The sequence below is a fragment of the Vidua chalybeata genome, chromosome 27, assembly GCF_026979565.1.
Source record: "Vidua chalybeata isolate OUT-0048 chromosome 27, bVidCha1 merged haplotype, whole genome shotgun sequence".
In the NCBI taxonomy this organism is placed as follows: domain Eukaryota; kingdom Metazoa; phylum Chordata; class Aves; order Passeriformes; family Viduidae; genus Vidua; species Vidua chalybeata.
In genome coordinates this window covers 5,351,323-5,377,087 of record NC_071556.1, presented here as the reverse complement: position 1 = coordinate 5,377,087, position 25,765 = coordinate 5,351,323, and the positions used below count along the sequence as shown (strand labels likewise).

Genomic DNA, 25,765 nt, shown 5'->3' with positions numbered 1-25,765 from the left:
TTCGATTCTCCCCCCCCAAAAAAAAAAAAAAAAAAAAAAGGGAAATCACGTGATTCCCAAAATCCCCCGCACGGCCACAATCGGTGACCTCCGGGCCGGATCTGGGGACATTCCACAGAAACCGGGGCTGAATGAACCCAAAATTAAGGATTCCCCAGCCCCGTGTGCCGGGACCGAATCAAGGGTCCGAAAGAATTAAAATAATTCCGAGTTCAGCCAGGAATGAAACAATTTGTGATAATTCAGATTTTAGCCAGGACAGGAGCAATGGACAATAATTCAGATTTTAGGTAGAACAGAAACAATGTGCAATAATTCAGATTTTAGGTAGAACAGGAGCAATGTGCAATAATTCAGATTTTAGGTAGAACAGGAGCAATGAACAAAAATTCAGATTTTAGGTAGAACAGGAGCAATGAACAATAATTCAGATTTTAGCCAGGACAGGAGCAATGAACAATAACTCAGAGTTCAGCCAGAAGAGCAGGAGCAATTGCTGGGAGATTTCCTTGAATTTCGGATTCCAAGAAAGGCGGAGCGGGGTGGGCGGGGCCAGTCAATGAATATGCATGAGTTCATTACGTGGCTCTATGAATATGTAACATTTTCGGGGATCAAATCCCAGCCTGGCGAGCGGAGCTCTGTGAATTTCGCATTTTTGGGAGGTTCCTCCCCGTGTGCCCGGCGCTGCCAATAAACGTCCCGCTTCCTCTAATTGCTTTAATTTTGCTTTAATTAGTGGCAGAGTCCTTTCAGTTCCTCCCTCGGGTGTGACACCCCCAAACCCGGGGGGGACCCTCGGGCGCCCCAAACCGGGCACGGAGCCCCGGCTCGTGCCAGGGATGCTTCCTCCCTGCCCCTCCCAAAAATATCCCAAAACCATCCCAAAAATATCCCCAAAACATCCCAAAAACATCCCAAAATATCCCCAAAATATCCCAAAAATATCCCCAAAATATCCCAAAAATATCCCAAATATATCCCAAAAATATCCCCAAAAAACATCCCAAAAATATCCCAAAAACATCCCAAAATATCCCAAAAATATCCCCAAAAATCCCCAAAATATCCCAAAAATATCCCCAAATATCCCCAAAAATCCCCAAAATATCCAAAAAATATCCCTAAAATATCCCAAAAATATCCCCAAATTATCCCAAAAAATCCCCAAAATATCCCCAAAATATCCCCCAAACATCCCCAAAATATCCCCAAAATATCCCCAAAATATCCTCAAAATCTCCCCAAAAATATCCCCAAAATATCCCAAAAATATCCCCAAAAATAGCTGCTCCACTTTTAGGACTTCTTCTCCTTCATGTGACAGAATTAAAAAAAAAAAAAAAAAAAAAAAAAAAAAGAAAATAAAAAAAGAGAAAAACACCAAATATTTACCAAAACTTCCAGGCTTCTTCTTTTTTTTTCTTTTTTTTTAAGGGATTTTTTTTTTTCCTTTTATTTTTGTTATTTTGAGGCGGATTTTCGCCATCTGGAGAATGAAAAGGCTCTGGCAGGGCCGGTGAAGTGTCAGCGAAAAGGCTTTTAAAATGTTGTTATTATTATTATTTATGGGGCTGGAGCGCCAGAGAGGGAAAGGAAGCCAAAAAAAGGTTCAAAAATAGCTGGAAAAAGCAAAAAAAAAAAACAAAACCAACCCAAAAAACACGGGATGTTTTTTTCCAGAAGCGACTCGTTTTGAACGTTTGGGATGCGAAAGCTGAAAAAAAAAAAAAAAAAAAAAAAAAAAAAAAAAAAAAAAAAAAAAAAAAAAAAAAAAAAAACTTGGAAAAGCACAAATATATTGGGAAAGGGAGGAACGTTCCTGTGGAATTCCGTGTCGGGAAAATAAATCCGTGATCCCGCAGCCCCCCGGGTTCCCAAAAACCTCCCGGCTCCTGGAGACCCCTTTGCCAAGGGAGGCGCTTTGGGAAGAGTGGGATGGGGGATTTTTGGGATGGGGGATTTTTGGGATGGGCGATTTTTGGGATGGGGGATTTTTGGGATGGGGGATTTTTGGGATGGGCGATTTTTGGGATGGGGGATTTTTGGGATGGGCGATTTTTGGGATGGGGGATTTTTGGAATCGGGGGATTTTTGGGATCGGGGATTTTTGGGATGGGCGATTTTTGGGATCGGGGCTTTTCCCGGCTCCCGGCAGAGGGAACGGCGGGAGCGCAGCGGCTCCTCTTGGCCAGACGGGCTGGAATTCCACTGCTGGATCCGCTGGAATTCCACAGCTGGATCCGCTGGAATGCTCTGGTTTGGGATCCCCACAGGTTCCAATTTGGGATCCCCAGGAATGATCCAGTTCGGGATTCCCAGTTATTCCCTGATTTGGGGTTCCCAGGGATCCCCCAATTCAAAATTCCCTGATTTGGGGTTCCCAGGGATGCCCCAATTCAGAATTCCCAGGGATTCCCTGATTTGGGGTCCCCAGGGATCCCCCAATTCAGAATTCCCAGGAATTCCCCGATTTGGGGTCCCCAGGGATCCCCCAATTCAGAATTCCCAGGAATTCCCCGATTTGGGGTTCCCAGGGATGCCCCAATTCAGATTTCCCAGGGATTCCCTGATTTGGGGTTCCCAGGGATCCCCCAATTCAGAATTCCCAGGAATTCCCCGATTTGGGGTCCCCAGGGACGCTCCGGGTCAGGATTTTTGATTTGGGGTCCCTGGGAATGCTCTGGATACCTCGGGATGAGCAGGTTTGGGGTGCCCAGGGGTGCCTCAGGTTGGGATTCCCACAGATTCCAACCCGGGGTCCCCAGGGATTCTCCGGCTCCCCTGGAATGCGGTTTTGGGGCGCTCGGGATACCTGGGAATGCTCGAGTTTGGGGTCCCCAGGGATGCTCAGTTTTGGGGTCCCCAGGGATGCTCAGTTTTGGGGTCCCCGGGGATGCCCCATTTGGGGACAGGAGATCCCGATCCTTTCCTTCCCCTTTTCACCCCCCGTTCCCTCTCATCCATTTTTTGTTGTTGTTGTTTTGTGGATTTTTCTCTATTTAGGGCCTTCCCAGCTGCTTCCTTTTGTCCTTTTCATTCAGACCCTGTCATTACATTTTCCATTCTTTCAAAGAAATTAAAAAAAAAAAAAAACAACCCAAAAGCGGCTTCCCAGGGGCCTTTCCAGCTCCTTATTCCCGGAGGGAAGGGGTGGAATATCCCAAAATATCAAAAAAAAAATCCCAAAAAAATCCCAAATAAATCCCAAATCCCCCCCCCTCCCGCTTCCCTGTGGGTTTTTTTGGATGCTGTGGGAGGGCGGAATATCCCAAAAAAAAAGCCGCTCCGAGATCCCGACGTGCTGGCACATCCTTCTCCCATCTTTTTTTTTTTTTTTTTTTGGGATCCGGCCATCCCAAATTACCGGGGCGGGCCGGGAGCTGCCGGCTCCGGGCTCCCGTTCCCTTCCCCGCTCTGCTATTCCCGCTTGGAATGGGGCCGGGAGCGGGGAAAAGAAGCAGCTGAGCTTTGCTCATCCCGTTTTTCCTCTCTCCCGGCATATTCCCAGCCCTGGTCCTGCCTCCCGGACCCTCCAGGGTTAAATCCACCTCTGGGTCACCCCAAATTCCACGGCCGGGACCTTTTAGGGCATCCTCGCTCCATCCCCACCCCACATTCCACACAAAAGCCGGGGCAAATTGAGGTTTCCCACCCAAAACCTGCAAAAATCCCCTCTGGATCCCCCATCCCACGGATCGGCGTCCCCGGGGTGTCCCTGGCCCTGGGACTCACCCCTCCTGTCCCTATTTTTGGGGGTTTTTTTGCCCTTTCCCCCACTTTCCCCCCATTTTCCCTCCCTTTTTTCCCTTTCCCCCGTTTTTTTCTCCCGTTTTCCCCAATTTGTCCCCCTTTTTTTAACCTTTTCCCCTCCTCTTTTCCTTCCTGGCTCCAGGAAGAGCGGCGGGAGCCGTTTCCACCTGCCCTGTCCCCAAGCCGGCATTCCCGCATGGAATTCCCGCATTCCCACATGGAATTCCCGCATTCCCGCAGGATCCCGGATCCCGGCATTCCCACATGGAATTCCCGCATTCCCGCAGGATCCCGGATCCCGGCATTCCCACATGGAATTCCCGCATTATCACATGGAATTCCCTCATTCTCACAGGATCCCAACTCCCACCTTCTCACAGGATCCCGGCATTCCCACATTCCCGCATTCCCACATGGAATTCCCTCATTCCTACAGGATCCCGGCATTCCTACATTCCCACATTCCCACAGGATCCCGGACCCTGGCATTCCCACAGGATCCCGGCATTCCCACATGGAATTCCCGCATTCCCACATAGAATTCCCTCATTCCCGCAGGATCCCGGCATTCCCACGTTCCCACAGGATCCCAGATCCCGGCCCTGTCCCCGCCGCTGCCACCGGGATTTTCCCCCGCGTGTCCCTGGGCAGGGGACGTGGAGCCCGGTGGGGACAATTCCTGGAACCCGGGGAAAATCAGGACCCAAACCAGGGAGAATCCAGGGGTAAGGAACATCCCGGGATAAAGCAGGGATGGAGAAGGTCTAGGGACAGGCGGGAGCCAGGGAAAAGGAGCACCCAGGAACGGGCAGCAGTCAGGATAAGGAGAACACGGGACAAGGATCACCCGGGATAAGGAGAATCGGGATAAGGATCACCCGGGAGAAGGAGAATCGGGATAAGGATCACCCGGGATAAGGAGAATCGGGATAAGGATCACCCGGGATAAAGAGAACACGGGACAAGGATCACCCGGGATAAGGAGAATCGGGATAAGGATCACCCGGGATAAGGAGAATCCAGGGGAAAACAGCGCCCAGGATAAGGAGCAGCCCGGGATGAGAGAGAGATTCAGGGACAGGCAGGATCCAGGGAAAAGAGCACCCAGGAAAAGGAGCAGCCAGGATAAGGGGAAACCAGGACAGGGAAAAACCAGGATAAGGGGAAACCAGGACAGGGAAAATCCAGGATAAGGAGAATCCAGGGAAAAACAACACCCAGGACAGGGAGAACCCAGGGCAGGGAGCAGCCGGGCACAGGCAGCGCCCAGATTTTGGGAAGGAGGGGTTGGGATGACACCTCGCCATGGAATCTCAGCATTCCAGGTGCCTCCTCCCTCCCTCTCCCTCTTCCCCCCCGCCGTGCCGGCATCCGCCCGCGCTGGGATCGCGTCCCGGCGGGACCGGGCCGGGACAGCGGGGCCGGGATTTGGCCGCTGCTCCGGCCAAAGAACCCCCCCGGGGGCCCCCGCGCCCCCTTTGATCCCGCATCCAGCGAGAAGGGTGGAAAAAAGGGTGGAAAAATGCCGCGCCGGGGCCAGGGCGGCTTGGAGAAGGGAAATGTTGTCCCGGGTTTGGCCCCATAAACGCCGCCTGTTCCATTACAGCATCCGCGGCTGGGGCGGCGGGGAAGGAGCGGGGAGGGGCGGGGGGGGAAGGACACCCAAAAATAACCCCGCTGGGGACACCCAGGTGGCAGCAGGACGGAGCCACCCCGTCCCCCACCCCGCTGGGGTGGCGCGGGGGGTGCCCGGCCGGGGGCTCGGCACATCCCGGTGCCCGGGGGGGCGCCGGGCGGGTCCCCCCCGCCCCGTCTGCCACGTCCCGCTGGCCGCGGGGAGCTGGCACCGCGCCCCCCCCGGCCGCTGCCAGCCCGGCTGAGCCCGGCCCAAGGCAAACAGGAGCGGCCGGGACGGTGCTACCGAACGGGGGCAGGGGTTGGGGACAACGGGGGACAACGGGGGACACGCGGGGGACACGCGGGGGACACGCGGGGGACGCGCGGGGCTGGGCCCCCCGTCCCGGAGAAGCCCAGCAGCCAGGCGGGTGTACAGGAATTGTATATTTTGTAATAAATAATGTACAAATCCGCCCAAATCCGGGCCGGCGCGGTGGCCGAGGTGCCGCGGGGGTGGCACCGGCCCCCGGGTGAGGGGTGGCACCGCAGGGAGGGAGTTTCATCCGCGTTGTCCTTGGGGTTTCCTCCCAAAAAATCCCGGTTTTGCGGGGCTCGGGGGTGAAGCCGGCGCCGCCAGCTCCCGGCGCGGGCACACCGGGGCTCCGCCGGTGGCACGGGGCAAAGCACCGGGCGGGGACCCCCTTGCCATGCCCGCCCCTTCCCCGGCTTGCTCCCACCCCCTCTTTTATTCCTTTTTATTTCGATCCCGTCCGCGGCGCCTCCGGCACCGCCAGCGCGGGGCTGAGCACCAAGAGGAGGCAGGGACAGCACCGGGGGGGTGGCGGGACCCCCTCCCCACGTCCCCGCTGTCCCCTGAGCCCCGTCCCCCGCTCCGCGTGTCCCCCCGGTCCTCCGGGCGTTATAAATGAGCGCGGCCAAAAGCGACGGGGAAAGGGGGCGACAAAGCAGAGCCGGCGAGGGGACACGGAGGGGACTCAGGGCCGTCCCCGCGGCCGGCCCGGTCTCCGCTGGCTGCCGGGGGTCCGGCGGGTGGGCCCGGGGGCTCCGGAGGCGAAGTCCATCACCTCGGGGGGAGCGCGGCGCAGCTCGGGCCGCCCCATCTCCCTGCGGATCTCGGCCAGCGCCTCGGCCGGGGCGCTCAGCAGGCGCTGGAAGAAGCTCTCCCTGCCCGGCGGCCGCTCCTGGCACTCGAAGGTGACGGCCGTGCCCTCGCCCGCCCTCATCTCCCGCGAGAAGCCGTCCGAGGTGCCCGCGAAGCAGCGGCCGATGGCGATTTCCTTGGCCAGCCGCGGGTTCTGGTCCGTCACGGTGTAGATGCCGTAGTTGTGGCCCAGCGGGTCCAGCGGGGCCAGCATGGAGAAGGCCCCGGTGTGGTTGTTGTCGGCCAGCGGCGGGTGGCGGCTCAGGTAGTCCCGCAGGAGCCCGTTGATGGCCGTGCGGCGGCAGCTGCCCTGCGGCACGATGGACACCAGGGTTCTGTCCGCCAGGCTCTGGTCGAAGAGCATCCCGCCGCACTTGAACTCCACGCAGGCCCCCGAGGTGTTGTCCAGCAGCGGATCCCGCACGCTCCGGCTGTCCCGCAGCCCGTAGAGCTGGCCCCGGGTGCGGGGGTGGCTGCCCCCGACGTTCCGCGACCTCACCATGTACTCCTGCGGCCCCTCCAGCTGCACCTTGATGAAGCACGCCCGGAACTCCTGCGGGTTGGGCCACCACGCCAGGTAGTCGCCGGTCCAGGAGGTGACGTCGCTCTCCTTGAAGGGCACCACGTTGTACTCGTACTTGTCCACCTCCACGCGGTAGAAGCGCAGGTGGTTGGCGCTGACCGGCGCCTCCTCGCACTCCCGCAGGCTGCGGTAGGAGTAGACGGGGCCGTTGCTCTCGTCCACGTTGTTGGGGTCGGGTTTGGCCACGTTGATCTGGAACGCCGTCTTCTTCAGCGCCGCGTCCTCGTGGTCCGAGCGCCGGTAGCCCAGCTTGCCCAGGTAGGGCTGCGTCACCCCCACGGCGTTGGGGTTGAGCTTGGGGCTGGAGGCCACGGCTTCCAGCTCCTCGCCGCCCAGCGTGGCCGTGACCAGCGCCGCGTAGGCGTCGGGGCGCCGGGCGTCGCAGAAGGCGGGCAGGCAGGCGCCGTTGGGGCCGGTGACCACGCTGTCGAAGCGGCCCCAGGCCCGCGGGTTGCTGGGGAAGCCGGGCTGCGGCTCCAGGTTGATGAGGCTGACCACCACCCCTTCCAGCTGCTCGTAGGGGTTGAACTTCTCGTTGCTGTAGGCCCTGACCTTGACGAAGCAGCGGCGGTCCTCGGGCACGTCCAGGTTGAAGAGGCGCCGCTCGCGGATCTCCAGGTTGCCCACCAGGAAGGTCCTCTCCTCCCTCCTCCTCCGGCCGCCGCCGGCCGGCCGCAGCACGCCCTCCTCCTCCCACAGGCCGCTCTCGGGGTTCAAGGACCACAGCTTCATCTTCTGCAGGTGCTCGGGCATCCACACCTGCGCCGCGTCCATCCTCACCTGCACCGGCCCCGCCTGCAGCGCCGCGCCGCTGTCGCCCTCGCGGAAATCCACGGCGAACATGCCGTAGGTGCGCAGGGGGACGATCTCCCCCTCGGCGTTGGCGAAGCTCAGGTCGCTGGAGGCGGCGCTGGCCGTGCCCACGTCCCTGGGGTCCACGAAGGTGACGCTGGCCTTGACCGTGCCGTTGAAAACCTCCCCGGACGGCCGCAGGAAGGCTCCGGCCGGCAGCACCAGCTCCCCGACGGGCTCCCGGCCGCCGGCCTCGCCCAGGGGGATGGCGTTGCTCCGGCCGCCGTCCAGCTCCACCGGCTCCTTCTTGCGCAGCATCTTCACCTCCTGGTACACGGCTCCTCCGCGCCGGTCGAAGGGCAGCACCTTGACGGCGTCCACCAAGCGCTGCTGGCCGTCCACGAAGCGAGCGACCAGGCGCTGCGTGTCGGGCGGCACCTCGATGGTGAAGGAGCCCTGGTAGCCCGTGAAGCCCACCTTGCTGCCCCCCAGGAAGATGTGGCCGAAGCGCAGCGGCTCCCCGGTGTCGGCCGCCGTCACCCGGCCCTGCACCAGCGCCCGGGGCCGGGCGCAGGGCCCGCAGCCGCACTCGGCCACCACCTTGAGGGGCAGCACGGAGCCGGCGCACGGCACCTGCCGCAGCTCCATCCTCCGCACGCCGCAGCAGCGCCCCGACTCCCCCCCGCACCCCGAGGGCTCCGCGGGGCCGCCCGGGCACGGCGAGGCCGGGCAGCGCCCCACGTTGTAGTAGCGGGAGCCGCTGGCATCCTGCGGGCACTCGCTGGGCAGCTCCACCAGGCTGGGCTCCGGCTCGGCCCTGCAGCTCTGCTGGCCCTGGGCTGGGGGCACGGACGGGGTGGGGAATCATTAGAGGGCTCGGCGGGGGTCTCGCCACCCCGGAGGAGCCCCCCCCCGCCCCGTGCTCGCTCACCCAGCACGGTGAGCTGTGCGGGCGCCGAGCGGATGGCGCCCGCCTCGGAGCTGGCTTTGCAGTGGTAGGTGCCAGCCTGCTCCGGTGCCAGCCCCCGCAGCGCCAGGCGGCCGCTGCTGCGCTGAGCGCTGCCCTCCAGCAGCGTCCCGTTGTGGTACCTGCGGCGACAGGCGACAGGCGACAGGCGACAGGCGACAGGCTCAGCGGGGACGCCGCCGCCGCTGCCGCCCGTGCCCGTGCCCGCCATGCCAGCTCACCAGTAATATTTCCGGGGCGCGGGGGTGCCCGAGGCTTTGCAGCAGAAGGTCACGTCCTGCCCGGCCTCCCGCACCCTGGCCGCGGGGTGCAGCACCATGTAGGGCTTCTCTGCAAAGGGCCGAGAGGGGCAGCGAGCCCATGGGCACCCCCGGCTCGCCCCCCCGGAGCTGCCCCCAGACCCACCGCCCCCCCGCGCCTTCTCACCGAGCCGCCGCAGCTCCAGGTGCGCCACGGCCACGCCCGAGCCGTTGGTGACGATGGGTGCCAGCCCCGGGGCGAAGCCATCGCGGTGGGCGCTGAGGTTGGCGGCGGGGCCCGGGCAGAGCCCCGAGGCCGTGAAGCGCCCCTGGGCATCGCTGCGGGCCAGCAGCGCGGGCGGGCGGCCCTCCAGGTAGACGCGGGCGCCGGGCAGTGCCACCCCGCCCGCTGTCACCACCGTGCCCCGCAGCGTGTGCCCGGGGCAGCCCGCGGGGGGCTCGGAGCCCGCGGGCAGCGGGGGCACGGCGGAGGGGGCAGCGGGGGGGTCACCTGGGCACGGTGAGCGGGGACATTTCTGCGCCTCGGTGGCACGGCCGGGACACGGGGGGCTCTTGGCGCCCCGGCAGCTCCGGCGCCGGACGCGCGTCCCGGAGCGGCCGCAGCTGCGGGAGCAGGGACCCCAAGCGCCCCATTCCGTCCAGGTGGGCTCTGAGGGGACATTCCCGGTGGCAATCGGGTGCCCCCGAAGCCCCGGCTTGGGGTGGCCCCGTGCGGTCACCCCCGGGTCACAGCCGCGGCAGAGCAGCCGGAGGTGGGTGGCACCGGGTGGCACCGGGTGGCTTTTCACACCTGCTCCTGCTGTGGGGACTGAGACGGGGACTCGGGTCCTTGGGGAGACCCCTGTCCTTGTCACACCCCAGTGCCACCCCACGGCCACCCCATGGCCACCTCCACCTCCTGCAGCGACTCCGCAGCCACCCCGTGTCCCCTCCTGGCAGCACCCAGGGCACAGGTGGGTGGCACGGCGGGGCTCAGGTGCCACCCTCACCCCGTGTCCCCTCCCTGGCAGCACCCCGCGCACAGGTGGGTGGCACGGCGGGATTTGGGGGTCCTTACCTGCCACCCCCACCCCGTGTCCCCTCCCTGGCAGCACCCCGCGCACAGGTGGGTGGCACGGCGGGGTTTGGGGGTCCTTACCTGCCACCCCCACCCCGTGTCCCCTCCCTGGCAGCACCCCGCGCACAGGTGGGTGGCACGGCGGGCTGGCGGTGCCTACCTGGGCAGGGCCCGGCGCTGCAGGGCCGGCGCTCGCTGGCCTCGCCCTGGCACCGGAGCTCCTTGAGCGGGGCCTGGGCGCGGGCGCTGCGGCAGCGCCGGGCGCGGCTCTGCGTGCCCCGGGTGCCGCAGGCGCTGCGCGAGCAGGGGCTCCAGGGCGACCAGTGCGACCAGTAAACCTCATCTGCGGGGACACTGGGAGTAACTGGGAGCGACTGGGAGGAACTAACTGGGAGCGCGCGCGGGCCGGAGACGGCAGCCAAGGGGTTAAAGGGGAAGCAAGGCGCCCGGTCCCGGCAGCCAAGGGGTTAAAGGCGCACGCACCGCCCCCATCTCGCAGCCCAGGGGGACACGGGGGGATTCAGGTGGGACCCGGGTGAGATATGGGTGGGACACAGGTGAGGTGAAGGTGGGACACGGGTGGGACACGGGTGGGGTTCAGAGGAGATACAGGTGTGCCCCAGGTACCCCCAGCTGCCCCCCAGGTACCCCCCAGGTGCCCCAGGTGAGTCAGGTACCCCCCAGGTGCCCCCAGGTACCCCCCAGGTGCCCCCAGTTGCCCCAGGTGCCCCCAGGTGCCTTCAGATGCCCCAGGTGAGTCAGGTGCCCTCAGCTGCTTCCCAGGTGCCCCCAGGTGTCCCCCAGGCGCCTCCAGGTACCTCCAGGTACCCCCCAGGTGCCCCAGGTGCCCCCAGGTACCCCCAGGTGCCCCCCAGGTGCCCCCAGCTACCCCCCAGGTGCCTCCAGGCGCCCCCAGGTACCCCCCAGGTGCCCCCAGGTGCCCCCAGGTACCCCCCAGGTGCCCCCAGGTTCCCCCAGTTGCCCCAGGTGCCCCCCAGATGCCCCCAGGTACCCCCAGGTGCCCCCAGGTGCCCCCAGGTACCCCCCAAGTACCCCCCAGGTGCCCCCAGGTGCCCCAGGTGCCCCCAGGTACCCCCCAGGTACCCCCCAGGTGCCCCCAGGTGCCCCCAGTTGCCCCAGGTGCCCCCAGGTGCCCCGGGAGCCCCGGGCTCACCCCGCGGGCACAGGAAGCGCACGCGGTAGTTGGCGCAGGCCGTGCCCGGCGGCTGCTCCCGGGGCAGGCAGCGGAAGCCGCGCCCGGGGCTGGCCCGGAGCACCGGGCCCGGGGCCGCGGGCAGCGCCCGCTCGGAGCTGCGGGCCTGGATGGCCACGGGCCGGGAGCACGCCCGGGCACCGAAGCGCAGCCGGGTGGCCGCCAGGCTCTCGTGGCCACCGGCACCCCCCGGCTGGGCGATGTCGAACCACGAGGTCCACTGGGCACCTTCACCTGCGAGAGGGACAGCGGGGACAGCTGGGACAGGTGGGGACAGGTGGGGACAGGTGGGGACAGGTGGGGACAGGTGGGGACAGCGGGGACAGCTGGGACAGGTGGGACAGGTGGGGACAGCTGGGGACAGGTGGGACAGCTGGGACAGGTGGGGACAGATGGGACAGGTGGGGACAGGTGGGGACAGGTGGGGACAGATGGGACAGGTGGGGACAGGTGGGGACAAGTGGGGACAGATGGGACAGGTGGGGACAGGTGGGGACAGGTGGGGACAGCTGGGACAGGTGGGGACAGGTGGGGACAGGTGGGACAGGTGGGACAGATGGGGACAGATGGGGACAGGTGGGGACAGATGGGACAGGTGGGGACAGCTGGGGACAGGTGGGGACAGGGCTGGGGACAGCTTGGGGACAGCTTGGGATGGCTGGGGACAGCTCGGGACAGATGGGGACAGGTGGGGACACCTGGGACAGGTGGGCATGGCTGGGGACAGCTAGGGATGGTTGGGGACAGCTTGGGGACACGGAGGGCAGAGGGTGTGGGCATTTTGTCACCACTGAGGGGCTGGTGGGGTGGGCATGGGCAGTGGGACACGGGGTGGGGGCTCTGGGGACATGGAGAGGGGACAGGGTGACCCCAGGGGACACGGCAAGGCGGTCACCACCGAGGGTCGTGTGGGGGGTGGCACGAGGTGGGCGCTGCCCCCAGATCCGTGGGAATGCCGCAGTGGTCGCCACCGGCGTCCCTTGGGGGTGGCACAGGGTGGGTGGCACAGGGTGGGGACAGGCAGGGGACACGGTGGCCGCGGGGCCCTCGGGGTGGCCGCACCTGCCGTGCCCAGGTCCAGCTCGCCCAGGTCGGGCGTGGCCTTCCAGGGCTTCCCGGCCGTGCCAGCCTTGCCCGGCTCCGAGTCGTTCTCCAACGGCTCTGGGGGGCGCAGAGGTGGCACTGCCACATCCCGGGCTCTGTCCCCAGCCGTGTCCCCGCGGGGGTGGGGACACCCTGCCCCGAGCCCCCCAGTCCCTGTCCCCAAGGCCGGGCTGGCGGTGCCACCGAGGGTGGGCTGCGGTGGCCTGGCAGCCAGGGGTGGCCCGGGGCAGGGGGTGACCCGGGGGTGGCCCGGGGGGTGACCAGGGGGTGACCCGGGGGTGGCCCGGGGGGTGGCCGAGGCTGGAGCCCACCCCACATCCCTGGGGAACGTTCCCAGCCGGCTCCCGGCTGTCCCGGGGGGCACAAGGGCACGAGCCCACATCCCCCACCACTGATGCCACCACCACGGTGTCACCGAGCCCCAGAGCGGGAGGGGACAGGAGTCGGGGGTGTCCCCACAGCTGTCCCCCACAGTGTCCCGCAGGCTCCAGGGCCGGCTCTTCCCCCGGGATCCCGCAATTCCAGAGGGGACGGATGTGACACCTCTGTCCCCTGTCACCCGCGGGTGACACCCCTGGGTCACCTTGGGCACCCCACGGCCACCACCCCTCCTCCAGCAGCCACCCCATGGCGGGGGGACCGACCCTGCCACCCCCTGTCCCTGTCCCTGTCCCTGTCCCTGTCCCTTCCCTGTCCCATCCCTGTCCCTGTCACTGTCCCTGTACCTGTCCCAAAAACCCAAACCCCAACCCCAATTCCCAAACCCCAAACCCTAAAAACCCCAAACCCCAAAAACCCCAAACCCCAATTCCCAAACCCCAAAAACCCCCAAAACCCCAAAACCCCCAAAACCCCCAAAAACCCCAACCCCAATTCCCAACTCCCAATTCCCAATTCTGAAACCCTAAAAACCCCAAACCCCAACCCCAATTCCCAATTCCCAACTCCCAACTCCCAATTCCCAATTCCCAACTCCCAATTCCCAACTCCCAATTATCAAACCCTAAAAACCCAAAAACCCCAAACCCCAAAAACCCCAAACCCCAATTCCCAAAAACCCCCAAAACCCCCAAAACCCCAATTCCCAAAACCCCAATCCCTTACCTGCTCCCAGCGCCAGCACCGCCAGCACCGCCAGCTGTGCCAGCAGCCGTGCCGGCTGTGCCAGCTGTGCCAGCTGTGCCAGCCGTGCCAGCCGTGCCAGCCGTGCCATGGCTGCTCCGGGCGGCGACTGCGGGCGCTGCCGGGGCCGGCGCGGCTTTTATGGGGTCGGGTCCGGGCCGGGCCGGGCCGGGCGCGCTCCGGGAGCCGCGTCAGGAGCGGAGCCCTGCCCGGGGCAGCTCCGGCAGCTCCGCCGCTGTTTTTGTCCAGCTGCTAAAATTGGATGCGCCGGGGAATGCGGCGGGAGGGAGGGAAAAGTGGAAATGCGGGGGAAATGAAAATACGGGGAAATGAAAATACGGGGGGGAATAAAACTATGGGGAAATGAAAATACGGGGAAATGAAAATACGGGGGGGAATAAAACTATGGGGGAAATGAAAATGCGGGGAAATTAAAATACGGGGGGGAATAAAACTATGGGGGAAATGAAAATACGGGAAAATGAAAATACGGAGGGGGAATAAAACTATGGGGGAAATGAAAATGCGGGGAAATGAAAATACGGGGGGGAATAAAACTATGGGGAAAATGAAAATGCGGGGGAAAGGGAAAGTACGGGGAAATGAAAATACGAGGGGGGGGATAAAAGTATGGGGAAAATGAAAATACGGGGAAATGAAAATACGGGGGGGAATAAAACTATGGGGAAAAGAAAAATACAGGAGAAATTAAAATACGGGGAAATAAAAATACAGGAAAAATAAAACTACGGGGGAAATAAAACTACAGGAAAAATAAAAATACGGGGAAAATAAAAACATGGGAAAAAAAAACACGGGGAAAATAAAAATACGGAGGAAATAAAAATACGGGGGAAATAAAAACACGGGGGAAATAAAAACACGGGGGAAATAAAACTGCGGGAAAAGGGAACGGAAGGAGCTGAGGCCGCCCTGGAGGTGGCGGCGGCGCCCTTGGGGACACGGCGGTGACCAAGAGGTCACCAAGTGGGGACACCCCACGGGATGGGGGTGGCCAGGTGGGGGGAGGTTGGGGATGTCCCGAATTGTCCCAAATCCGCCCCCTCCAGTCCCATCCCCCTGCTCTGACCCAAATCTCTCACCGGGATCTGGGGGTTCGCCCTCTGCAAGGGGCGCTGGGAGGGGGTGGAGAGGACTGGGATGGACTGGGAGGAACTGGGAGCCACCCCAGCTCTCTCCCAAATTCCCCCAACTGCCCCCACACGCCTCATTTACCCCAAATCCACCAAAACCTGGGAATCCGCTCCGATTTGGGGGCACAGGGAAGGGCGGGAGGAGATTTGGGGCGAACGAGGAACCCCCGACCCAAAAACATCCCCAAAGCTCCCAAATCCGCCCCCAAATTCCCTCTCGGCCCCTTTTGACCCCCCTTCCCCGGGACCTGGGGATCCGCTCCGCTTTGGGGCGCCGGGGGGGTTTGGGATGAGCGGAAATCCCGGCGCATTCCCGGCATTCCGGCGCCTCCCGGGGCCGGGGCAGCTCCCGGGGCTCCGCCGGGGTCGCGGCCACCCCGCCCCTGCTGGGACACAGGGGACAGTCCCCAGGGGTGCCTCGTCACCCTTAGGGACATCCCCGTGGCGCGGGGACCGCCCCCCGTGTCCCTTTCCCGGGTGGTTTTTTTTTTGGGGGGGGGATTTTTGGGGGGGTTTCAGCCCCGCGGGACCCCGGCAGTGCCCATGGGGGGGGGGTGACAGGGGGGGTGACACCGCTCTGTCCCCAGCAGAGGGGTGGTGGCACTTGTCTCAGGACAAGTCCCCAACCCAAGCCAAGGCCACCAAGGTCCCCCCATCCCCATCTCCAACCCGCCCCCGCCGAGGGGCCACCAGCGCTTTGGTTTTGGGGTCCCAGGGCCACCAGCACTTTATTTTGGGGGTCACGGGGCCAGCAGGGGTTCATTTGGGGTCCCAGGGCCACCAGCACTTTATTTTGGGGGTCACGGGGCCAGCAGGGGTTCATTTGGGGTCCCAGGGCCACCAGCACTTTATTTTGGGGGTCACGGGGCCAGCAGGGGTTCATTTGGGGTCCCAGGGCCACCAGCACTTTATTTTGGGGGTCACAGGGCCAGCAGGGGTTCATTTGGGGGTCTCAGGCCCCTCAGGGGTTTCTTTGGGGTCACAGGGCCACCACCAGAGGTTTCTTTGGGGTCACAGGAGCACCCGGGATTTATTTGGGGTCACAGAGCCCCCACCAGGGGGTTATTTGGTGTCACAGGGACACCAGAGGTTTATTTGGGGTCACAGGGCCACCACCAGAGGTTTATTTTGGGTCACAAACCCACCAGGGCTTTATTTGGGGTCCCAGGACCCCCAGGGGTTGATTTGGGATCCCAGGGGTTGATTTGGGGTCACAGGGGTTGATTTGGGGTCCCCGGGGTTCATTTGGGGTCCCCAGGGGTTCATTTGGGGTCCCAGTGGTTCATTTGGGATCCCAGGGGTTGATTTGGGGTCCCCAGGGGTTGATTTGGGGTCCCAGTAGGTCATTTGGGATCCCAGGGGTTGATTTGGGGTCCCCAGGGGTTGATTTGGGGTCCCCAGGGGTTCATTTGGGGTCCCAGTGGTTCATTTGGGATCCCAGGGGTTGATTTGGGGTCCCCAGGGGGTTCATTTGGGATCCCAGGGGGTCATTTGGGGTGCCCGGGGTTGATTTGGGGTCCCCGGGTTGATTTGGGGTCACAGGGCCACCACGCAGTCGCTGCCCGGGTACTCCCGGGGGCTGATCCCGAATTTCCGCTGCAGCTCCTCGGGCACGAAGCGCCCGGCCAGGAAATGTCGCCGTCCCTGGAAGCGCCGCGCCACCTCCTTGGGGGCCGCCAGCGACACCAGCACGTCCGGGCTGATGTCACCGCTGCCACCCGCCCCGGCCACCCACCCTGCGGAGAGGGGACAGCGGTCACGGCGACACCGGGGGACAGCGGGACAGCCGGGGACAGCCGGGGACGTGGAGAGGGGACAGCGGGGACACCAGGGGACATGGAGAGGGGACAGGGGGACAGCCGGGGACAGCCGGGGACATGGAGAGGGGACAGGGGGACACTCGGGGACACCCGGGGACATGGAGAGGGGACAGCGGGGACACCCGGGGACATGGAGTGGGGACAGGGGGACACCCGGGGACATGGAGAGGGGACAGGGGGACACCAGGGGACATGGAGTGGGGACAGGGGGACACCCGGGGACATGGAGAGGGGACAGGGGGACACCCGGGGACGTGGAGAGGGGACAGCGGGGACACCCGGGGACACGCGGGGACATGGAGAGGGGACAGCGGTCACGGCGACACCGGGGGACAGGGGGACACTCGGGGACAGCCGGGGACATGGAGAGGGGACAGCGGGGACACCCGGGGACATGGAGTGGGGACAGGGGGACAGCCGGGGACAGAGGGAACCCCAAGGGACACAGCCCGCCCTGCGGACAGGGGACACGAGTGACCCCAGGGGACACGGAGCGGTCAGTGGGGTCACGGACAGAGGACAGGCGTGACCCCAGGGGACACATGCCACCCGTGGGTGGCCCAGGGGTGGCCCGGGGGTCCCGCTGCTGCCGTGGAGGGTGGCAGAGAGGGCACGGGGAGGGCACGGGGAGGGCACGGGGGGGTGGCACGGGCGGGGTTTGTCACCACCCTGGGGGGGGGGACACGGGTGATGACAATCCCAGACACGCGGCGGTTCGGGAATGTTTGGGAATGCCAGCTGGGAGTGACGTCATGTCTCGGGCCGGGCACTTTGTTATTCCCCCTGGATGCCCCCACCCCCCCAGGGCCACCGCGGGGCTCCGGGGTGACACCGCCACCACAGCGCGGTGACAGCGGCGTGGGGGGGGCGGGGGGACACCGGGAGCACCTGAGGGGACACCGGGAACACCTGAGGGGACACGAGGAACACCTGAGGGGACACGGGAACACCTGAGGGGACACCGGGAGCACCTGAGGGGACACGGGGAACACCTGAGGGGACACCGAGAGCACCTGAGGGGACACCGGGAGCACCTGAGGGGACACCGGGAACACCTGAGGGGACACGGGAACACCTGAGGGGACACGGGAACACCCGAGGGGACACGGGCAGCACCTGAGGGGACATCGAGAGCACCTGAGGGGACACGGGGAACACCTGAGGGGACACGGGGAGCACCTGAGGGGACACCGGGAGCACCTGAGGGGACACGGGAACACCTGAGGGGACACCGGGAACACCTGAGGGGACACGAGGAACACCTGAGGGGACACGGGAACACCTGAGGGGACACCGAGAGCACCCGAGGGGACACGGGGAACACCTGAGGGGACACCGAGAGCACCCGAGGGGACACGGGCAGCACCTGAGGGGACACGGGAACACCTGAGGGGACACCGGGAACACCTGATGGGACACCGGGAACACCTGAGGGGACACCGGGAACACCTGAGGGGACACGAGGAACACCTGAGGGGACACGGGAACACCTGAGGGGACACCGGGAGCACCTGAGGGGACACGGGGAACACCTGAGGGGACACCGAGAGCACCTGAGGGGACACGGGCAGCACCTGAGGGGACACCGGGAACACCTGAGGGGACACGGGAACACCTGAGGGGACACGGGAACACCCGAGGGGACACCGGGAACACCTGAGGGGACACCGGGAGCACCTGAGGGGACACGGGAACACCTGAGGGGACACGGGGAGCACCTGAGGGGACACCGGGAGCACCTGAGGGGACACGGGGAACACCTGAGGGGACACGGGCAGCACCTGAGGGGACACGGGAACACCTGAGGGGACACGGGAACACCCGAGGGGACACGGGCAGCACCTGAGGGGACACCGAGAGCACCTGAGGGGACACGGGGAACACCTGAGGGGACACCGAGAGCACCCGAGGGGACACGGGCAGCACCTGAGGGGACACGGGAACACCTGAGGGGACACGGGAACACCTGAGGGGACACCGGGGGCACCTGAGGGGACACGGGAACACCTGAGGGGACACCGGGAGCACCTGAGGGGACACGGGAACACCTGAGGGGACACCGGGAACACCTGAGGGGACACGGGAACACCTGAGGGGACACGGGCAGCACCTGAGGGGACATCCAGGCTGACGATGGGGATGCGGACGTGCCGGAGCGTGGCCAGGATGGCCGCGCACGGCTCTGTCCCCTCGGCCACCTCGGCCTCGGCTCCCAGCACCGCGTCCACCACGGCGTTGTAGGCGTCGTTGATGAGCTGCACCTGGAGGCGACAGCGACACCGGGGCTGTCCCCGCGCCACCTCTGCCGGGACAAAGCCCCGGCGACGCCGCTCTGCTGCCAAAAAAATTCCCACCCCCCCCCCCCCCCAAGGCGGAGCGGCAGCGAGGGCGGCACCGCGGAGCCGAGCCCGGCACGCCGAGACGCGCGGCCCCGGCCAGGACAGCGATTTTTGGGTCAAATTCCTCCGTTCCCAGCGCTGGGAGATTCCAAAAATAACAGAGCCGGTGGCTGGAGGCAGCAGCCGCTGGATTTCATGGCATCCCCGGGATCCCGGCAGCGCCGGGACGGGGCGGGGAGGGGGGAAAGGGAGGGAAAAGGGGGAGAAAATCAGATCCGGGGGGTGCGGGGGCATTTGGGGGGGTTCTGGGGTTCGGGGGGGGGGGGGGGAAGGGAAGGGAAGAGGGGTAAACAGGGGGATTTTGGGGGGCGGGGAGGGGAAAAGAGAGAGGGGGAAGAGCGAAGGGAAAGAGGGATAAATCTGTGATACTGGGCAGGGGGATTTTAGGGTGTAAAGAGAAGGAAAAAAGGGAAAACCAGGGGGAATTTGGGGGTTCGGAGAGGGGAAAAGGGAAGGAGAGGAGGGATAACCAGGGGGAATTTGAGGGGGCAGGGAGGGGGAAAAAGGGAAAGAGGGGTAACCGGGGGGATTTCGGGGATTTCAAGGGAGGGGAAAAGGGCAGGAGGAGGGGGATAAGCAGGGGGATGTCAAGGGAGGGGGAAAGGGGGGGGTAAGCAGGGGGATTTGGGGGGTCGGGCTCACCTCGGTGGGCAGGTAGGACAGGAAGGGGATGTCCATCTTCTCGCACTGCGTGGTGAAGTCGCGGTGCAGCGGGTCCGGGGAGCGCTTGGGGTAGAAGATGGTGGGCTCGTAATCCTGCGGGGACACGGGAGCGCTGCGGCCGGGAGGGCTCGGGAGGAAGGCCGGGGGCGAGGAGGAGGAGGAGGGCGGGGGGCGGAGGTACCCACAAAGCTGCGGAGGTGGCGGGCGCACACCAGCCCGATGGCCCCGTTCTGCGCCGGCCCGCACGCCACCAGCAGCGTGGGCTGCCTGCGCGGCAGCGACGGCAGCGGGAACGCCTGCGGGGACACCGCGGTGGCACTGTCACACGGTGGGGACAGGGGACATGGCAGGGTGGCACTGTCACACGGCGGGGACACCGCGGTGGCACTGTCACACGGCGGGGACACCGCGGTGGCACTGTCACACGGCGGGGACACTGCGGTGGCACTGTCACACGTGGGGACACCGCGGTGGCACTGTCACACGGTGGGGACACCGCGGTGGCACTGTCACACGGCGGGGACAGGGGGACATGGCAGGGTGGCACTGTCACACGGTGGGGACACCGGGGTGGCATTGTCACACGGCGGGGACACCGCGGTGGCACTGTCACACGGTGGGGACAGGGGACATGGCAGGGTGGCACTGTCACACGGTGGGGACACCGCGGTGGCATTGTCACACGGCGGGGACACTGCGGTGGCACTGTCACACGGTGGGGACACTGCGGTGGCACTGTCACACGGCGGGGACACCGCGGTGGCACTGTCACACGGCAGGGACAGGGGGACATGGCAGGGTGGCACTGTCACACGGTGGGGACACCGCGGTGGCACTGTCACACGGTGGGGACAGGGGGACATGGCAGGGTGGCACTGTCACACGGCAAGGACAGGGGACATGGCAGGGTGGCACTGTCACACGGCAAGGACAGGGGACATGGCAGGGTGGCACTGTCACACGGCTCCCAGGGACATGGCAGGGTGGCACTGTCACACGGCGGGGACAGGGGGACATGGCAGGGTGGCACTGTCACACGGCTCCCAGGGACACGGCAGGGACAGGGGGACACGGGGATGGCCCGGTGTCACCCAGGGACATGGCAGGGGGGACAGGGGGACACGGGGATGGCCCGGTGTCACCCAGGGACATGGCAGGGGGGACAGGCTGAGGGGATGTGGGGATGTCACGGTGTCACTGTCACATGGCACCCAGGGTGGGATGGAGGTGGCACATGGAGCAGGACAGGGATGGGATCCATGGCAGGGAACGGGATGGGATGGGATGGGATCCATGGCTTGGCACAGCATGGCACGGCACGGCACGGCATCCAGAGCAGGACTTGGGTAGCACTCGGAGCGGCACGGAACAGGGGCCGTACTGGGATGAGGACGATGCCCGCGGTGCGATGAAGACGATGCCCACAGTGGGATGAAGATGATGCCAGCGGTGGGGTGAGGACGGTGCCCGTGGTGGGATCCCGAGGTGGGCTCAGGAAGATGGGCTGGGCTGGGCTGGGGAAGGTGCCCCGGGTGGGGTCGGGGTGATGCCCACGGCAGGAGCAGGGAGATGCCCCGGCTGGGCCGGGGACGCTGCCCGGGCCAGGCCGTGCCCGCGGCCCCCCCGTCCCGCCCGCTGCGCATTCCGGGATCCGCTGGGGCGGGCGGGAGGGAGGGAGGGAGGCTCTGTTTATCCACTGACGGATTTTTTCCTGCTCACGGATCCTGGCTCCGGGACCCGTCCCCAGCGCCCGGAGCGGGACTCGGCCCTGGTAGCCCGGCCCTGGCCCTGGCCCAGCGCTGGCCACGCCGCCGGGACCTCCCGGCACCGGGGACACGGCGGGGACACCCCGGCCGGCTGGGCGAGCCGGAGCTGGGGTGGCCCTGAGGAAGAGGAGGATGCGGAGCCCCAGGTGGGGTCAGGGATGCTGCAACAGCTCCAGCACCAAAACATTTCTGCTCCTCAGGCAGCCCTTGGAGCAGGGAAGGGCCGATGGAAAAGCTGAGGCGGGCGCGGAGCTCTCGGGCCCCAGGCACAAAGCTGCCCTTGATGGACCCCAGGTCCTCCTCCTCCTCCTCCTCCTCCTCCTCCTCCTCCTCCTCCTCCTCCTCCTCCTCCTCCTCCTCCTCCTCCTCCTCACACGCCGCACGAGCCCCGGGCGATCCCAGCAGCAGCGACATCGCCAGGGCACGGGGACACCTGGGCACGCCTGGGGACCCCCATGGCCCCCGCCCCGACCCCCCGGGAAGGGCTGAGCAGCCCCCTCCCCATGGGGACCCCAGCTCCGGAGCGGTGTCCCCAGCCCCTCGGGGTGTCCCATCCCCTCTGGGGTGTCCCAGCCCCTCTGGGGTGTCCCAGCCCCTCGGGGTGTCCCAGTCCCTCTGGGGTGTCCCCAGCCCCTCGGGGTGTCCCCAGCCCCTCTGGTGTGTCCCCAGCCCCTCGGGGTGTCCCAGCCCCTCGGGGTGTCCCAGTCCCTCGGGGTGTCCCCAGCCTCACCTTGGTGACAGCCACGGCACAGGCGTGTCCCCAGATCTCGATCAGCTGCTGCCGCCCGAAGCGATAATCCTCCAGCAGCTCCTTCTCCATGGCCTCCGCCTCCGCCTGGCTGCCTTGGGGACAGTCACCGCTCAGGGCAGGGGGACAGAGCTGTCCCCACACCCCCGAGAGGATCCGGGACCCCGCTCCACCCCCGGGACGGGATTTTGGGACACGGGGCGAGCGCGCTGGGGGCTCGGGGTGGGCACCGCGGTGGGGACGGGCACGGATGGCACACGGATGGCACACGGATGGCACACGGATGGCACACGGATGTCACACGGATATCACACGGATGGCACACGCATGTCGCACGGATGTCACACGGATATCACACGGATGGCACACGCATGTCGCACGGATGGCACATGGATGTCACACGGATGGCACACGGATGGCACACGGATGTCACACGGATATCACACGGATGGCACACGGATGGCACACGGAGGGCACACGGATGTCGCACGGATGTCACACGGATGTCACACGGATGTCACACGGATGGCACACGGATGTCACATGGAAGGCACACGGATGGCACACGGATGTCACACGGATGTCACACGGATGGCACACGGATGGCACACGGATGGCACACGGATGTCACATGGAAGGCACACGGATGGCACACGGATGTCACACGGAGGGCACACGGATGTCACACGGATGGCACACGGATGTCACACGGATGTCACACGGATGGCACACGGATGGCACACGGAGGGCACACGGATGTCACATGGAAGGCACACGGATGTCACACGGATATCACACGGATGGCACACGGAGGGCACACGGATGTCACACGGATGGCACACGGATGGCACACGGATATCACACGGATGTCACACGGATGTCACATGGAAGGCACACGGATGTCACACGGATGTCACACGGATGTCACATGGATGTCACACGGATGTCACACGGATGTCACACGGATATCACACGGATGTCACACGGATGGCACACGGATGGCACACGGAGGGCACACGGATGGCACACGGATGGCACACGGATGGCACACGGATGTCACACGGATATCACACGGATGTCACACGGATGTCACATGGAAGGCACACGGATGTCACACGGATGTCACATGGATGTCACATGGAAGGCACACGGATGTCACACGGATGGCACACGGATGGCACACGGATGGCACACGGATGGCACACGGATGGCACACGGAGGGGACACGGATGGCACACGGATGGCACACGGATGTCACACGGATGGCACACGGAGGGCACACGGATGGCACACGGATGGCACACGGAGGGGACCGTGAGCCCAGGGGCCGCGGCGGGAGCGGCGCTCGGCCGAGCTGGCGGCGGCCCCGGTTCCCCGGTTACATAAAAGCGAACAAAGCCGCGGTTGTTCCGCCGCCGCCGAGCCCGGAGCTGGCAGCGCCCAGCGCCACAATAATTGCTCACATCTGTTGGCTTCACCTGCGCGGGCGGAGCGGCCTGGGCCGCCTCCAGCCGCCGCCGGGAGCGAACCCGAGCCCCGCCGGGACGGGATGCCGGCGGTACCGGGGGAACCGAGCGGAGCTGGGGGGGGATCCAGACCCCGCCGCATCCCGGGTTGGGGGGAACCGCTCAGAGCCAGCCCCGGGAGGGGAGCCGGCACCGCCACGGGCAGCTGAGGGGGCCCGGGTTGGGGTCCCGGGTTGGGGTCCCTGTCTGCAGGGTGGTCCCACCCCATCCAGGCTGTCCCCAGGGACCAGCCAGAGAGACCCCAGACCAGGCAGAGCCCAAAAAATCCCTTGGTCATTCCAGCAGGGCCCCAGCAAGCTCCTGGTTCCCCCATTCCCACCTCGCATCCCTTGGCTGTCCTGATAAACCTGCCAGGAAAACTTCATCCCGTCCTGTCCCATATTCCCATCCCATCCCATCCCATCCCATCCCATCCCATCCCATCCCATCCCATCCCATATTCCCATCCCATCCCATCCCATCCCATCCCAGTCCCCAATCCTTTGGTGCCCTCTAGTGAGTCCCAGCCCCGTCCCAGCCCCACACGGGGGGTCCTGGGGACAAAGCCGGGGGGGAGAAGGGGTGGGAAGGGACCGAGCGGTGCCCGGAGCCCCTCCCGTGGCCAGCGGGGGTGGCCGGGGGTGGCCGGGCCCAGCTGTGTTGTCCCTCGCCCAACAAAAGCCACGTGTCTGCCGCAGTTCCCCGCGTCCGTTCCCGGAGAGCATTGTCCCTAATCGCTGCTGGCAGGGACACTCCTGGCCCGGCTCCGCGGGGCTGGCACCGGCCCCGGGCGGGGGGACACAGCCGGGGGCTCCCCGGGAGCTGCGGCCCCACCCCCGGAACGCATCCCAGCCCCGCATCCCCGACCCACACCCCGGTCCCACACCCCATCCTATCCCAGTCCCGTATCCCAGTCCCGTATCCCAGTTCTGTATCTCGGTCCCACACCCCGGTCCCACACCCCGGTCCCATCCCAGTTCCGTATCCCGGTCCCATTCCCCGTTCCCGTTCCATCGCTCACTCCCGGCACAGCCCGGCCGTGGGACCCTCCCGTCCCCGCCGCGTGTCCCGCTCTCCCCCGTGTCCCGCTGTCCCCGCTGCCCCCGGTGCCCGTCCCGGGTCCCGCGGGTCCCCGCGCTCCTCTCCCGCCGCCTCCCGGAGCATCCCCGCCGCAGCCATGGAGACCCGGGATGCGGTTGCTCCGGCAACGGCGGCTCCGTGGGTACCGACCCCCCGCACCCCCGGCCCCAGGGGACACCCGTGGGGACCGGGACCGCGCCCGGGGGTCCCGCGGGCAGCGCGCGGGGGCTGGCACCGAGCCGGGGCAGCTCCCGGGGCAGCGGGGAGGTCCCGTTCCACCCCCGCGGGGTCCCGGCACCGGGGAACGGGGCCCGTCCCGGGGCAGCCCCGGCTGAGCGGCATCGCCCGGAGCTGCCGGTGCTGCCGGGGGTGTCCTCGGGGGGACCCCCGGGCTCACCTGAGGTAGCGGGGCGGCTCCCGGGGGGCGCAGGGCGCGGAGCTCATGGCGGGGAGCGGGACGGGAGCGGCGGCGGAACGGAGCTCGGCAGGAGCGGACCCGGCGGGAGCTGCACGGAGCCTCCGTCCGCGGCTGGACCGGATCCGCCGGGATCTCCGCAGCCCCTCCGGTCGGACCGGACCCGGCGGCTCCCGCTGCTCCGGATCCCCCGGGAATGCCGAGGATGCTCCGGCCGGACCGGATCCCCCGGGAATGCCGAGGATGCTCCGGCCGGAGCGGGGCCGCGCTCGGCGGTGCCGCCCGGGGGGAGGCGGCTCCGGTGCTCCCGCCCCGCTGCCGGTCCGGCCCCGCGGCCGGGAACGCCGCCCGTGGCTCCCACCCCGGGAATTCAAACCGCGCTGGGATTCTGGTGTGAAACCCGCCCAGATCGGGGCTTTTCCAGCGGGATCCGCAGCCCTGGGAGCGGGGGGACACGGCCCCTCCTCCATCCCAAATTCCCAGGAAAATCCCCCGGGAGCTGCCGAATTCCAGGGGGAGAGAGGAGACAGAGGGGTGTCCGGGAGCCACGTGGCTCCCAATCCCAAAGGGGGGAATCCCAATCCC

General features: G+C 65.4%; 2 protein-coding genes across 3 annotated transcripts; both read right to left on the bottom strand.

Moving 5' to 3' along the window:
- Window positions 1-6,324: 6,324 nt before the first annotated feature.
- On the bottom strand, window positions 6,325-13,721 carry CILP2 (cartilage intermediate layer protein 2). Its single transcript, XM_053966257.1, has 8 exons — window positions 13,613-13,721; window positions 12,467-12,586; window positions 11,366-11,638; window positions 10,352-10,534; window positions 9,301-9,783; window positions 9,096-9,204; window positions 8,839-8,996; window positions 6,325-8,746 (listed from the first exon to the last, which is right to left on the bottom strand). The coding sequence occupies exons 1-8, from the start codon at window positions 13,719-13,721 to the stop codon at window positions 6,366-6,368; spliced, it is 3,816 nt and encodes a 1,271-aa protein (XP_053822232.1). The 3' UTR covers window positions 6,325-6,365.
- A 2,063-nt stretch (window positions 13,722-15,784) lies between these two features.
- Window positions 15,785-25,450, bottom strand: YJEFN3 (YjeF N-terminal domain containing 3). Of its 2 annotated transcripts, none has more exons than XM_053966154.1 (6): window positions 25,163-25,450; window positions 22,163-22,275; window positions 19,852-19,962; window positions 19,646-19,759; window positions 18,715-18,865; window positions 15,785-16,520 (listed from the first exon to the last, which is right to left on the bottom strand). In XM_053966154.1, exons 2-6 carry the CDS (start codon window positions 22,250-22,252, stop codon window positions 16,321-16,323), a joined length of 666 nt encoding a protein of 221 aa, XP_053822129.1. In that variant the 5' UTR covers window positions 22,253-22,275; window positions 25,163-25,450; the 3' UTR covers window positions 15,785-16,320. The 2 variants fall into 2 exon arrangements, with proteins under 2 accessions (XP_053822129.1, XP_053822128.1); XM_053966153.1 differs by having other exon boundaries at window positions 22,163-22,271.
- Between the last annotated feature and the right edge of the window lie 315 nt (window positions 25,451-25,765).